This window comes from Stegostoma tigrinum, chromosome 3, assembly GCF_030684315.1.
Source record: "Stegostoma tigrinum isolate sSteTig4 chromosome 3, sSteTig4.hap1, whole genome shotgun sequence".
NCBI classification, from domain to species: domain Eukaryota; kingdom Metazoa; phylum Chordata; class Chondrichthyes; order Orectolobiformes; family Stegostomatidae; genus Stegostoma; species Stegostoma tigrinum.
This window is the reverse complement of record NC_081356.1, coordinates 5012077-5025832: the sequence shown is the minus strand read 5'-3', so window position 1 is coordinate 5025832 and position 13756 is coordinate 5012077. Positions and strand designations below refer to the sequence as shown.

The window sequence follows — 13756 nt, the reverse complement described above, 5'->3', positions numbered from 1 at the left end:
CGTCGTCATCCTACTCGTTACTCTGAACATTCATTTACTACACCATGACTGAATGACAACATTGTGTACCAGCTAGAAGGTGCACTTCAACTTTCCAAAAACTTGATTGACGTTCCAAAGACTTTCAAAGCCAAAACCTCTACTACGTAGAGGAGTAAGGGACTCAGGCACTTGGCAACACCACCACCAGCAGCAAGTTCTCCTCATATTCAAATTGGAATTCAAGATCTAAAAGCACTCTAGGTTTATCTATACCACAGTGACTGTGGGAATTCAAGATCACCTTCTCAAGGGCAATTAAAGATACCTGATAAATGCTGACTCTGCCAATGTCATCTGCATCCTATAAATAAATAAAACAAATGTTCGTATTGTGTGAGTACATATGTAAGAATAGTCTGTCAGCATTCTTGGTGAAAGAAGACCAAAATCGCAACACAGTTGGCTGCTTCATTGCCTTTACCCTCCAAGCTCTGAAGGCCTTTTGATGTCAGTAAATGAAGCATGGTTTGGTGTCTCGGATGACTAGTGTTAATAAATCTTGTTTTTGATTCATTTTAATAATAGATGCCTCTCGCGCTCTTCCTGAATTTGTAGAGCTTGAGGTTGCAGACATTCCATTATTGGATGGCATCACCCTTGAGGATATCAGAACATTACAGATTCTTTATAGAGAGCACTGTGAGGTAAGGGATGTAGTACCTCTAATTTAAAATTAGTTTTGAATTCTAATATGCACAATTTAAAAGTAAATTATTAATTCTTTTATGACTGCAATTTCATATTAAACTTTGCCAAATCTTTACTAACGCAAAACAAATCACAGAACTGATCTCTTTGTTTTTCTAAAATAAAATTCTGCAGACGATGGAAATAATAATTTAAAAAATAGTGCTGGGAGCATTCAGCAGGTCTGGCATAATCTGAGGAGAGAACCACTCAATATTTTAATTAATCAGAACTGGCAAATATTAGGAACATAAGCACTTTTATTGCTGTTCTAAGGAGGTATGTGGTTAGTCCCTCAGAAAATAAAATTATTCTTGTTCATGCCAAGAGCCTGCTGGTCCAGAGATAGGAACACCACCACTGTATCACAAGACCTCTGTAAATGGAGGCAAGTAGAGAGAAATAAGGGAAAGGTCTGAGATTTGGTTAAAGATGGAAGACATTAAATGACAAAGCAATAGCCAAAGAGTGGCAGATAGTGGCATAGTGATAATGTCACTGGCCTCATAACCCAGACACTCAGTTTGTGTTCTGGGATAGTTGATCAGATTCCACCATGGCAGCGGTTGGAATTTACATTAATTTAATAAACAAAGAAACATATGAAATAAGAACAGCAAAAGACAATTCCGCCCTTCAATCCTGCTCCACCATTCAATATTATCCTAGCTAATCATCAATTCAGTACCCTAATTCTGCTTTTTCCCCATATCCATTAATCCCTTTAGACCTCAGAACTATATCTGTCTATTTTTTGAAAATATTTAATGTTTTGGCCTCAACTTTTCTGCGGCAGTGTGTTCCACAGACTCACCACTCTCTGGGTGAATAAATTTCTCTTCATCTCAGTCCTAACTGACCAACCCATCTCCTTAGCATGTGAAACCTGGTCTGGAATTGCCTGGTCATTGGAAACATCCTTCCTGTGTTTACCCTGTCCAGTCCTGTTAGAATTTTAAAAGTTTAAAAGGGATATCTTACCATCATCTAAACTTGGGTGGATGCAATCTGAATAGATTCATTATTTCTTTAAACATTAGTCCTGCCATCCCAGGAGTTAATCTGGTAAAACTATTGTTGCACTCCATCCATCGTCAGAACATCCTTCCTCAGATAAGGAGACCAACATTGCGCACAATACTTTTATGTATGATCTCAGCAAGGCCCTGTACAATTGCAGCAAAACATCCCCCCCCCCCCCCCCCCCGTACTCACTTCCTCTTGCTATGAAGGCCAACATATGACTGCCTGCTGCACTTGTATACCTTCAGCGACTGGTGTACAGGAATACCCTGGTCTTGATGTACCTCCCCCTTTCCTAACCTATCACTATTCAGACACTAACAAGCCGCCTTGTTTTTATTACCAAAGCAGGTAAACTCTCATAGCCACATTATACCTCATTTGCTATGCATTTGCCCACTCACTCAGCTTGCCCAAATCACAGTGACACATCTCTGCATTCTCCTCACGTTTCACCCTCCCACCCAGCTTTGTGTAGTCTACAAACGTGGTGATTTAAATTGTTGAAGAGATACTGTGAATAGCTATGATCCAAGCATTGATCCCTGTGTGGTACACCACCAGTCACTGGCTGCAAGTCAAAAATGACCTGTTTATTCCTACTGTTTGTTTCCTGTTTGTCAGTACACCACCCTCAATCCCATGTGCTTTAGATCTGGAATATAAAGCTAGATATCAGTAACAGTAACAATGAGGCCATCAACTGAGTGAAAAGGAATTCTGCTATCCTTACTTGACTTGGTCAATATATGACTAAATGTACACAAGTTCACTCTTAAATAGCCAATTTGAGGACAAATAATTAAGGGCAACAAATTCAGGCCATACCAGTGCCCACAGTTCATGAAAAAAAAAGTAAAATGAGGACAAGAATTGAAAATACAGATTGATCCAGAAATGGTGTGATTGTGAATGACTGCTGTTGAAAGCAAAAGTGAAAAAAACAAAGTTATCACTGGAGAGTGAAACTAAAGGAAAAGGGGGTGAGGGCAGTGGAGTCATTTGCAGTGATTGAAGTCAGAAATTGTTAAACTTAGTATTTGGTTTAGAAAACCACAATCTTTCAAAAGATCAAGTGCTGCTTCTCAAGCTTGTTTTGAGCTTCACCCAATGCTGAGAACAAGGATAAGTGCAAGGTGGAGATTTAAAAAGACAGGTTATCGGAAACTTTGGGTCATACGTGTGGGCCAAGCAGAGGTGTTCTGCAAAGCAGTCACCTAATATAAATTGCTTTTCCCAATGTAGAGGACCCCATATTGTGAATAGCGAGTGCAGTTTGCTAAATTGAAACAAACACATGTAAATCACTGTACAGTCTGGAAGAGAGCAACTGGGGCCTTGGACACTGAGGAGAGAGCAGGTAAAAATAGCATGTGTAACACCTCATTCATTTACATGGAGAGGTACTGAGGTAGGAGATCAGGTGTTGTGTTTGACCATGCTCCATTTCATCTCCGGATAAGTTATGTTTTTAACATCTCCCAATTCAAATGAAAGGCCTTGAACTGACATCTTGACCAATAGCGCCCAAGAGTAGCAATCTCTACATTTGTACACTTCTATTAAATAACAACAAATTACTAGACACGCTAAGTGACATTGACTATAAAATACAGAGGCAAGAAACACACTTGACCTATCTTAACTTCTGCCAGTCATTCTCTTACTTCCTTCGGTAGTTCACTTAAACTTTTCCAATTACTATTTCTAAAAATAGAGCATGCAGTGATAGATCAACATTTTTCAGATCTGGGTGAATAACCTTCAGTTCCTCATCCTCACATTAGCCCAGCTTCACAAAGCATATCAGTTTAGCAGAGATAACAAAGTGTGGGGCTGGATGAACACTGTGTTCATCCAGCCCCACACTTTGTTGTCTTGGATTCTCCAGCATCTGCAGTTCTCATTATCTCAGTTTAGCAGAGAGCTGTTTTAACTCAGTATGCAGATCTCACAATCCAAGTTTTGCACAGGTAATCTTGCTACAATAACCAAACCAATTAAGTTAGCATATGCATTTGTTAAAGCCTCCACTAAAATAATAGAGTTTCAAATAAACTTCTTAGTGTGCATGTTCTAATATCTACGATCTAATGTAAAAATTCTAACTTCCGATACACCCACACCTCCTCTGAAGAGCTTCTGTTTTTAAACTGCAAAGAATAATGCATTTTTTAAACTGTTTTTTGATTGAGCCATACCTTCTGCTTACAGAATGCTTTTGTTGCTTATAGGCGATACTGGATGTTGTGGTGAATCTTCAGTTTAGCCTAATTGAAAAGCTATGGCAAACATTCTGGCACTATAGTTCATCAACTTCAACTGAAGGGACAACTATCAGTCAAACCAGGCAAGTGTCTACTCAGATCCATTTGACTTTCACAATATGACCAGTTATGTTAATCAGAGTGAGATTAGTTTAGGCCCAGTTTAAGTGATGTGTTGCAAGCACATTGCTGAAACCTGAGGACTGACATTCTCCCAAAATACAAGCTGCCCTGTTGTACCTTTGGAGGCAACGAAAGTAAAGGTGACAATGAAAAATGAGCTGTGTTCCTCACTGCCAGTGAATTTCAACTAAGTTTCTGAGGAGGAAACTGGAGAGAGGACACTTCAGGACAACAAACGTACCATTGCACAAGATGATAATGCTGACTGCCCCTTTTGTAGAATTGTGCCAGGTGAATATCAAGAGCATGACACTGGCAAGTCAACAGTATAAGACAGAAGTACAGATTGCCCGATGTACCAGGGACAGTATTTTGGACAGATAGTGCTGTTGGAGAAATCAAGTGCTTTTGATGATGAGTAACCAAGCATTTGAAACATTGTTTGGCCTTTGCAAGGGCATCGTGAAGAGAAATGTCGTGAATTATGAAGAACGACTTGTGTCCGTGTTTGATATCAGATTGGACTTGGGGAATCCTGTCAAAATTATCCACACACAAATAAAACTCCCCATGGGGATATAAAAGTGCAGCGATTGGGCAAAGCAGCATTTGTGGCAGTGGGGCAGCTACCATTTAATGATAAAGTACATGACCGACCAGCCAAGGGCGGGAAAATGAATGGTATATGTTTGTTTTTGTTTTCTTGGGGTTTAAAAGCATTTATTCTCTTTCTATTTTTTCAAAACCAGACAAAATATTGATTTATGAAATATCAAACTGAACAAAGACATATTAAAAGTAATTTTGGTAAGATGTGAAAAGAATATGACTGTGTAAGTTGCAGGGACTGGGTCCCACAGAACTGCACATAGAGTAGTTTGCTGCTGCTGCCTGCTGAATGGGAATGTAATTTCAAGATAAGCGGTAGGAACTGTTTCTTAGACAGCAGAAATCCTACCAAAACGTGGGTAGTGGGGGCTTGATACTCTGCTCCACATGAAATTGATCAATGTTGAAGAAGGGGTGTTAACAAGCATTATATCTCATTAGCAGATATATAAGAACCGATGCCTCACGTCATATTTCAGGTGTTTTTGGGGAACAATACATAACCCTGTGGAAAATTTTACATCATCTGAAAAATGGATGCAAAGACCACCAATTTCTAACCTGATTTATGTTGTATATTTATGTTTATCTTTATTTTCTACCTCTCCTACTTTCCTATCTCCCTCCCATGCAAGTAAAATATATATCCTTCAACAATTTTGAAAATACCGCATAGAATGCATCTGTGAGAAGCCTGAGGCAAGTCTGTTCCATTTTCTTCCACACTCTGATGTGGAAGTGCTTGGCCCCCATTTGTTGGCATGGTGGGTATTAGGCACTTAGAATGCCAGAAATTCATATATCTTCACTTGCTAACTTTAGGAGATGCAGAAAGTATGTCAGTTAGCATTTTAATTGATTGTTTAGGAGGCTATTTGTAGCCTTTTCCTTTAATCATCTGGTAGTGAAATATGTATAACTGTAAATCAACACTTTTGGGGCTATTTTTAAAAAAATCAAAAATTTAAAGAGTTTAAAACTTTTTTCCTTAAATATCCAGGCTCATGTATTTCTCGAACAGCATCTGGGACAGATATGTTTTATTCCCATAAAGCTTGGTTCCATATGTATAACTTGATTATCTCCTTATCTATCGCTTTTTGTAATGCCACAGTGGAAAAGAAAAATTGCACTTTTCACTGCTGGAAATGGTCTGACTAAAGCAAGCTGTCTCTTAAAATTACTTTCTAGTGTGTAACTAATTTATTTCTGATATTTTTGTTTCTTAACATCAATATTTCTTGATGTTTATTAAGTTGATTTGCATTTATCCTGAACCAGAATATAACTTGCGGATGAGACGAGGAGAAATGTCTTCAAACGATTGTGAATGTTTGGAATCCTTTACCTTCCTGGAGTGTGAATCCTTACTCATTGAGTGTACTTGAGGCATTGATTGATGAATGTTTAGATGCTGAAGAGAATTAAGGAATATGAGGATATTGCAGCAAACTGGATTTAAATAAAAGATTAATCCTGGACATATTGTATGCTGAAGCAAGCATGTTGGCCATGTCCTTTTACATAGGTTTATTCAGAAAATCATTGGTTTTAGATATTGAAGAGCACCCCCAGATTTGTCCTAGCACCTGAGATACTTCATCAGCAATCCAGTGCTTTGCTCAATGACAACTCTGCAAGACCATAAGATATAGGAGCAAAATTGGGCCATTCGCCCCATCGAGTGTGCACCTTCATTTAATCTTGGGCGATGTGTTTCTCAACACCATTCTCCAACCTTCTCCATTTAACCCTTGATTCCCTTACTAATCAAAATCCTGTCTGTTGCTGGCATAAATACGTTCAATGACTTAGCCCTCACCGTCTTCGGTGATTGTGAGTTCCACAGATTCACCACTGTCTGGCTGAAGAAATTCCTCCTATCTCAGTTCTGAAGGATTGTGCCCTCTTCTGAGGCTATGCCCTCAGGTCCTAGTCTATCATACATCTTCTACATGTCTATTCTATCCAGGCCTCCCTGATGTAGTTTCTTTCCTGCGTGTCAGTGAAGGGACTTCTTTTAGTGTCATCAGCCACAACCTTTGTGAGCGTGCCTAATTTTTGAGGAGCCATAGGCTAATCCTGCTTGGAGTTTGTTGTAGGAGAATTGACTGTCACAGGATGAAGGAATCTTTACAGCATCATGATCTTTCAGTTGTTGCAAACCACCTGAGAATTGATGGAAATCAGTCCCTTTCAGTTTATGAATACTCCTGAAAGATCTAAAGGTGCCTCCAAAGATGTGCAGGTTAGGTGGATCAGCCATGCTAAATTGCTCATAGTGTTCAGGGGTGTGTGGGTTATAGGGGGATGGGTCTGGGTGGGACGCTTTAATGGGCGATGTGGACTTGTTGGGCTGAAGGGCCTGTTTCCACACTGTAGGGAATCTAATCTAATCTAAATACAACATATACATACTTGGTGGCTCGCTGAACCTGTGAAATGTCAAACCACAACAGTAAATCTCTAATATTGACTAACCTCATCAGTATTTAGGTAAATTCAAGTATTGTTGAGACAAACATGGCATCTGGGAGAAGCATTTAGGGACAGCAGACTGAGAGATTTCAAAAATATCACAAGTGGATCTCAGAGAGCTAAGAAATTAAGAGCTCCAGTGACCTTCCCCAACCACAGTGCATTTTTGCCCACCCACTCCACTTAGAGAGAGGAATTTTTCCAAGTGACTACAAATGGAAGTGATTGCCTTCAAGAAAAGTCTGGGTCTCCTGCGGCACTTAGCATTAGGCATTTCCAGAATTCTGTTCCTCTGTTCATATCTTGTGTTAGGAATATAATCTCCTGCAAAGTAGAACTCATTGCTCATCGCCTCTTCTGCAGCAACAGTTTGTAAGGGAGAAAGCTCTTGGTGCTGCTCTTGCTGTGACTATCATTGCTTGTGCCAATCCTCATGTTCTTTATCAGAGGCAAAAGATGGATCAATCCTCAATGGCTCCTATGCTGCTAATAATGACAGCTGGAGAGTGTAACTCCAAGGCAGAAAACTGCTGAGTGGCAGAAATGACTACCAGCTATTGAAAATTGCTTCCAAGTCAGAATACAGCTTTAAAATGAAACCTTTCACTTAGCCAAGGTAGAAGTTGTCAAATCTTAGTAATTAAAACCTTGCTTGCTTCTCAGTTGCTGAGTTTCCACTGTCTTCCCAACTTATTTTGCCTAGTGAAATCCAGGAAACCTGTGCACTCTTGAGTTAAAGGCAGAATCCTGGGTAGCAACATTATTTCATTTCCATGGAACATATTTACATTTTCTGACCCTGCCCCCATCTCATGGGGGAATTCCAGTAGCTAATGCATGCACTCGGGTTAAATGCGAAAGCCCACTGTTAAAGAAGTACATGGTTCTGAAAGAGTTAATGTTCCTGTTGCATTGGCTCCACCCATTTTTCTGTCTCTCTCATTCTTTGGATGGAAAGAAGGGGCAGATTCTTAAAGGGTTTTTAGAAGAGCAGGCAATGGAACTTGATTTCAGGTTGAATGGTAGCTATTAAGTTCTCAGAAACCTGCAGGTGGGTCAGATTTCCCAGCCTTCGTTGACAGGAACTGTTGTGCATTCATTTGTATGTCAAGAATGTTCTTTAATATCCCAAACCACAGAAACCGCATTCATAGGCATAATCCTATTGGTATTGGTATTATTGCAAGAATATTAATGTAGAAACGCAACTAACGTTCTGGGGACCTGGGTTCCAATCCCGTCACGGTAGATGATGGAATTTGAACTCAGTAAAACAAAAAATATGGAAATAAGAATTTGCTGATAACCCTGAATCCATTGCCATAAAGATGACTTTGCAGGGTCGACTGGGCTGTGTCTGCTGTTATCTATCTTGGTGCCTGGGTCACTAGCAGGTGATCTGTCCTGTTTCATTGCATCGTTGAGACTTTGTAGTAATTCATATCACTGAGTGACTTGCTAGGCCACTTTAGAGGACAATTGAAAATCAACCACATTGCTGTGGTTCTGGAGTTACATACAGGTCAGATGAGGTAGGAATGGCAGTTTCCTTCCCTAAATGACATTAGTGAACCAGATGGGTTTTTCCAACAATCGGTAATGATTCACGGTCATCATTAGAATTTGCTAATTCAGTTTTTCTTTGAAACCTCAAATCTCCAGCATTTTACCTGAGTTTGTGAATTAACTGTCCAGTAATAATACCACTAGGCCATTGCCTCCCTGTTAATACCAGAATTTGAACATTTGAATACCAGAAAGTGCCATGAGTGATCCTCTAGGAAAATATGACAATGACAGGGTCCCTTCCAGTTTCCCAATCTGTATGCAGTCTTTTTGCTTCTTTAACCTGCTGTCTGCACAGAAACCCAAGCATTTTGGAATATTAAAATATCATCTTTTGTCTCAAATTTCACATTACTTGGGAACACAGTCACTGTTGAGACTTGTTAAATTGGACCTGGTGAGGGTATAAAAATCCACCATTTAATTTCAAACAAAATCTCTCTCTCAGCACTGGTATTTTAATAATCATTGATTTGATTCTACATCTGTCCTCCTGCAGTGAGAATGAGATAGAAGGTAGACTTCCGAAGGCAAAGCTCACTGCTCTGTGTAAGAATGACTCCGTCCTCAAGTGGATGTGTACCTGCGATCATATAATGTACCAGGCTTTGGTGGAAATCCTTATTCCAGACGTCCTTAGACCTATTCCTAGTAAGTACTACTGCAAGTTGCTTGCTTTTCTAAATTTGGAAATTCACACCTAAGAAGCATCAAAGGCGTAACCCCAGATCGCAACATTTAAGTCAACCAAGGTTAAAGACAAACCTATTCCTCACCTCCAGTAATAATGTTTTATATATGTGTTCAGCCCATTTTAGCGCCGCTTCTCATACATGGCAACTGCACTTGCTTCATGCCTCAATTTGAAATCTGACAATTGCATGTTGCTTAGTGTTAGCATATAATTGTGTGCAGGCAATACAGGTGGTGTTGCAAGACAATATGGGAGTTTAACACATTCCCAAAGAGAGCAGACCTCACATGGAAGATGACAAAGACAGTGGCCAGCCACAAATATGTAAGCTGTTCACTTTTATACTTGATGTTTAAGTTGACCCCTGTTTTGGGAAAGGTTTTTCGAAGCTTCAAAAATCAACTTGTATCATCTATGCGAAGTGACATGCTGATTGGAGTTACTGTCTCTTGGAGAATGTTAGCAGGCATTGAGGCATGTAAAATTGGGAAGTTTCCTAATGAATTTGGTGCTTTGACTTTGAAGAACCCAAAGGCTGAATAGAAATGGGCTTATGCCTTATTTTTTACATAGACCGCCCTCTCCCCAAATTCAGCTCTGTGCTAATGATGTAGCATCGCTTTCCTTTATTAGATGAGTTTATTTGAGCACAGAATTATCCAGATGGATGTGTTTTTATTCCTGTCTCTGAAATTATCTTAGCATTATGACCCTTGAGGGTTGTAGGTAGCAGATGCTCCACAGCCTCCCATTTCCATTTTCAAATGGAAATAACTTAGAGATTGCTTTACTCATCTTTGTGTTAAACTGTTAATCTGATTTAGTTGAAAATGTGGCCTTACAAATATGTTGGTTCATTGTAATAACACAGGACCAGTACACATTATTTTTGCACTTCAATTACATATTAATTTTTCTGTTCTGGCAAACGATTCTGTCCTGTAATAGAAATGCATTTGTTGTCAGTCAATTTAATATATGTATTCACAGTTATAATGCACCTCAGTGGCATTTCCATTTAGCTCAGAAAAGGCACCAAGTGAAAGGAATGCTTTTCCCAGCATGTCCTTTGTTGTACTTCGTGCTGTCAATTAAAGAGCAGCAATCACAGAGCCCTGTTAATCCTTGCTTGGTCTCTTCATAAGCGTTCAGGAGTGGCAGGAACATAAAGGTGCACCAAAAATTATTTGAGATCTGTTGTTTTATCGTGCTGCAAATAATTAAGTTAATTATTAACTGTAATAATTGAAGCAAATTAAGGATTTTTTGGTTCCCTATAGGAAATAAGATTTGCAGTTTTTCATTTTTGTTGTGATCTGCTTCTCTAAATTTGACTTTTATACTGTTATAATCACTGTAAAGTGTTATTTGGTTTTTTGTGAATGATGATTTAGATTTGTTGGCCCTGATTCTAAGGGACTGTCTTTGGTGGGAGTGGGGCAGAATCGCCCCAAAATTCATGATTCAAACTTGGTGCCTTGTTTTGGTGCCAGTCCAGCTACCGTCATTTTATTTGGCGCATTCAAAAGGATAGTCATGGCACCTGGCTAAAGGAGGCAGAACCTTTATTACAGTGTTCAAGTCTGAATCCCAATGACAATTTAGCCAGACAAAATATGAGTACTGGTATAGGGTTTAGCTCATTAGGCAGTACAGACTAAAATAATCATTGGAAGCACATCTTAAAATACATTTAACACTACAGATCATTGGAATTTGTTTGACCAATTACCTTCTTCTACTGTCACGTGCTCAATTGATTAATTTGGATTGTAAATGAGTGCTGCACAAGTTCTGATTCTTTCAGTACAATAATAAGTTACAGCCTGCCATCTCAAAGTGCATTGTTGATTGCTTCTGTTTTCAGTTGATTATTCAACTCTCAACCCATGATAATACATTATCACCAATAGGCGTAATACCACCTATTATAACAAGAAGTAAAATAACCTCTTTTTTAAGACACTGTTTTGAATGTCTTTTGAAAATGCAGAAACGTTGCACCCAACTGGTTACATTCCCAAAAAATTCCAAAATTATCAAATGCAATTCTCCTTTCATAAATCCATGTTAGCTGTAGTTAATCATATTCTGATTTTTCGAAGTGTGCTGTTCTGGCATGCTTAATTTAAGTTCTAACAATATACTTACAGAGGATATTAAGCTAACTGGCTCCTATTTCCACATTGTCATTCATTGGTCTAAAGTGTGGTGTTCTGTTTCCTATCTTCCAATTCTTCGGAACTCATCTAGAAGTGAAAGAATATTGAAAGATCTTACTAATGCATCTACTATCTCTGGTGCTATCTCTTTGAAAATTCAAAGGTGCCGATCTTCTGGTTCAGGAGATTTGTCACTGTTTAGTCCCATTGGAAGATGCTGTTGAAGGAGCCTTGATGGATTGTTTCTGTGTATCTTGTAGATGGTACATGCTGCTGTCACAGTGGCTTTGTGGTGGAGGGAGTGGATGTTTAAATTGGCAACGGAGATGCCAAATAAGGGGGCTGCTTTATCCTGGATGATGTCGAGCTTCTTGAGTGTTGTTAGAGCTGCACTCATCAAGGCAAGTGGAGAGTATTCCATCGTACTCCTGACTTGTGGCTTGCAGTTGGTGGATGGGCACTGGGAAGTCAGGAGGTGAGTTAGTCATCCCTGACCTACTTTTGTAGCCTCGACATTTATATGGCTAGTCCAGTTCAGTTTCTGGCCAACAGAACCCCATGTTGATGATAGAAAAATTTAGTGATGGTGATGCCATTCAGTGTCAAGCAGAGGTAGGTAAATTCTCAAACAAAAATAAAGTTGCTGGAAAAACCTAGCAGGTCTGGCAGCATCTGTAAGGAAAAACATAGTGTTATTGTTTCGGGTCCAGTGACCCTTCTTCAGAGCTCTCACGTTTAAAATTCTTGTTTAAATTCTCTCTTGTTTAAAATTGTCTAGCATCTGTGTGTCATGAATGTTGCTTTCTACTTATCGGCACAAGTCTGAATTTTGCGTCAGTCTTGCCTATGGTGAGTTTGCCATTGGAGAGAATTTAAGCAGGTGTGAGTGTGGCAGGAGGACGTGCAACTGCCTTCCCACCTCTTCCCTGCTCTTCTCGCATGCTGCCGTTGAATCCTTTATATATGCAGGTAATACCCAGTTCAGGATCACATCCCATCACTCACCATGAAGAAAGCTGAAAAGTAAATACGGCCACAGAGACTCAGAGAATCCCACCAGCAAAAGCACTCAATGCTAGTACTGAGAGGTAGGGATTGGCCAGGCTATTGAAGAATTTGTAAGGGAAGATAAGAATTTTAATCAGTTGTCAATGCAAATCAGGGAGCATGGGAACAAAAGGTCAAGTGGATTTAGTGCAAATTAGGACCTGGGCAGAAGTGTTCAGGCCTCACATTTATGGAAGGGAAAATTTTGGACACGAGGTATGAGTGCAGTGCAGCAGTGACATCTGGAAATATCAAGCGTGGAAGTGGGTTTTATGTGAAATAAATTAGTTTAAAAATTGTGATTTTTTTTTCAATACAGTATTTTTCTATCTGTCTTCCTTAAAGAAAAAGTAATATGTGATGTTCAGGAACTGGTATCTAGCAGTGGTTCCCTGTTACGATTCAGGGCCAATCTATCGATTAACAAAATTTTGGATAGTAAAGAAATTATGTAGTCCTGATTACAGAGAATTTGAGGTCTGCTTAATTGTGATACTGGATTTATGCAAATTTCAGATTTTTGCATTATGTTTACTTTTGCAAAACCAAATTTAAGGCTATAGTTTAAATTCAGAATTCAGGCCTGTGGTTCCATGATTAATTGAACGTTAAAATGAAAGGTCAGAAAAGCACTGTGGCCAAATTTCCAGGATGCATCTTTGCCCACCAGGGTATATTAAGGAAAACAATTTTGTAAAATCATCATTTGTTACTGGTAATAAAACAATTGAACATATTTTTAAGGAATATGTTTGCCCAGTATTAAAATTGTCAGTGTAATTGAAGTGATTATCGGTGTTAACTTTTTTTATGACCACCTTCAGCTAAGCATACAGCACTGATAACAAAATCACAGGATAATTGCTCACAAACTGGCTTTTTGTCTCACTGGATAGGAATTCTTTAAGATTCTTGTGAAGATTTGTAGCTTGGGTTGTGGATGAGGTCGTTGGCTTGCTCGCTGAGCTGGCGGGTTATCGTACGGACGTTTTGTCACCATGCTAGGTAACATTATCAGTGCAGCCTCTGATGAAGCAATGTTGTTCTACTCTGCTTGG

General features: G+C 39.2%; 1 protein-coding gene across 5 annotated transcripts in view; it reads left to right on the top strand.

Annotated features, from left to right (window-relative positions):
- LOC125450901 (transcription factor RFX3-like) overlaps window positions 1–13756 on the top strand; it is a 235452-nt gene that overhangs the window by 184221 nt on the left and 37475 nt on the right. For all 5 annotated transcript variants that reach the window (XM_048527267.2, XM_048527264.2, XM_048527265.2 and 2 more), the window contains 3 exons: window positions 568–686; window positions 3987–4102; window positions 9295–9446. In XM_048527267.2, coding sequence (XP_048383224.1) covers window positions 568–686; window positions 3987–4102; window positions 9295–9446 — 387 coding nt within the window. The remainder of the gene's footprint in view (window positions 1–567; window positions 687–3986; window positions 4103–9294; window positions 9447–13756) is intronic.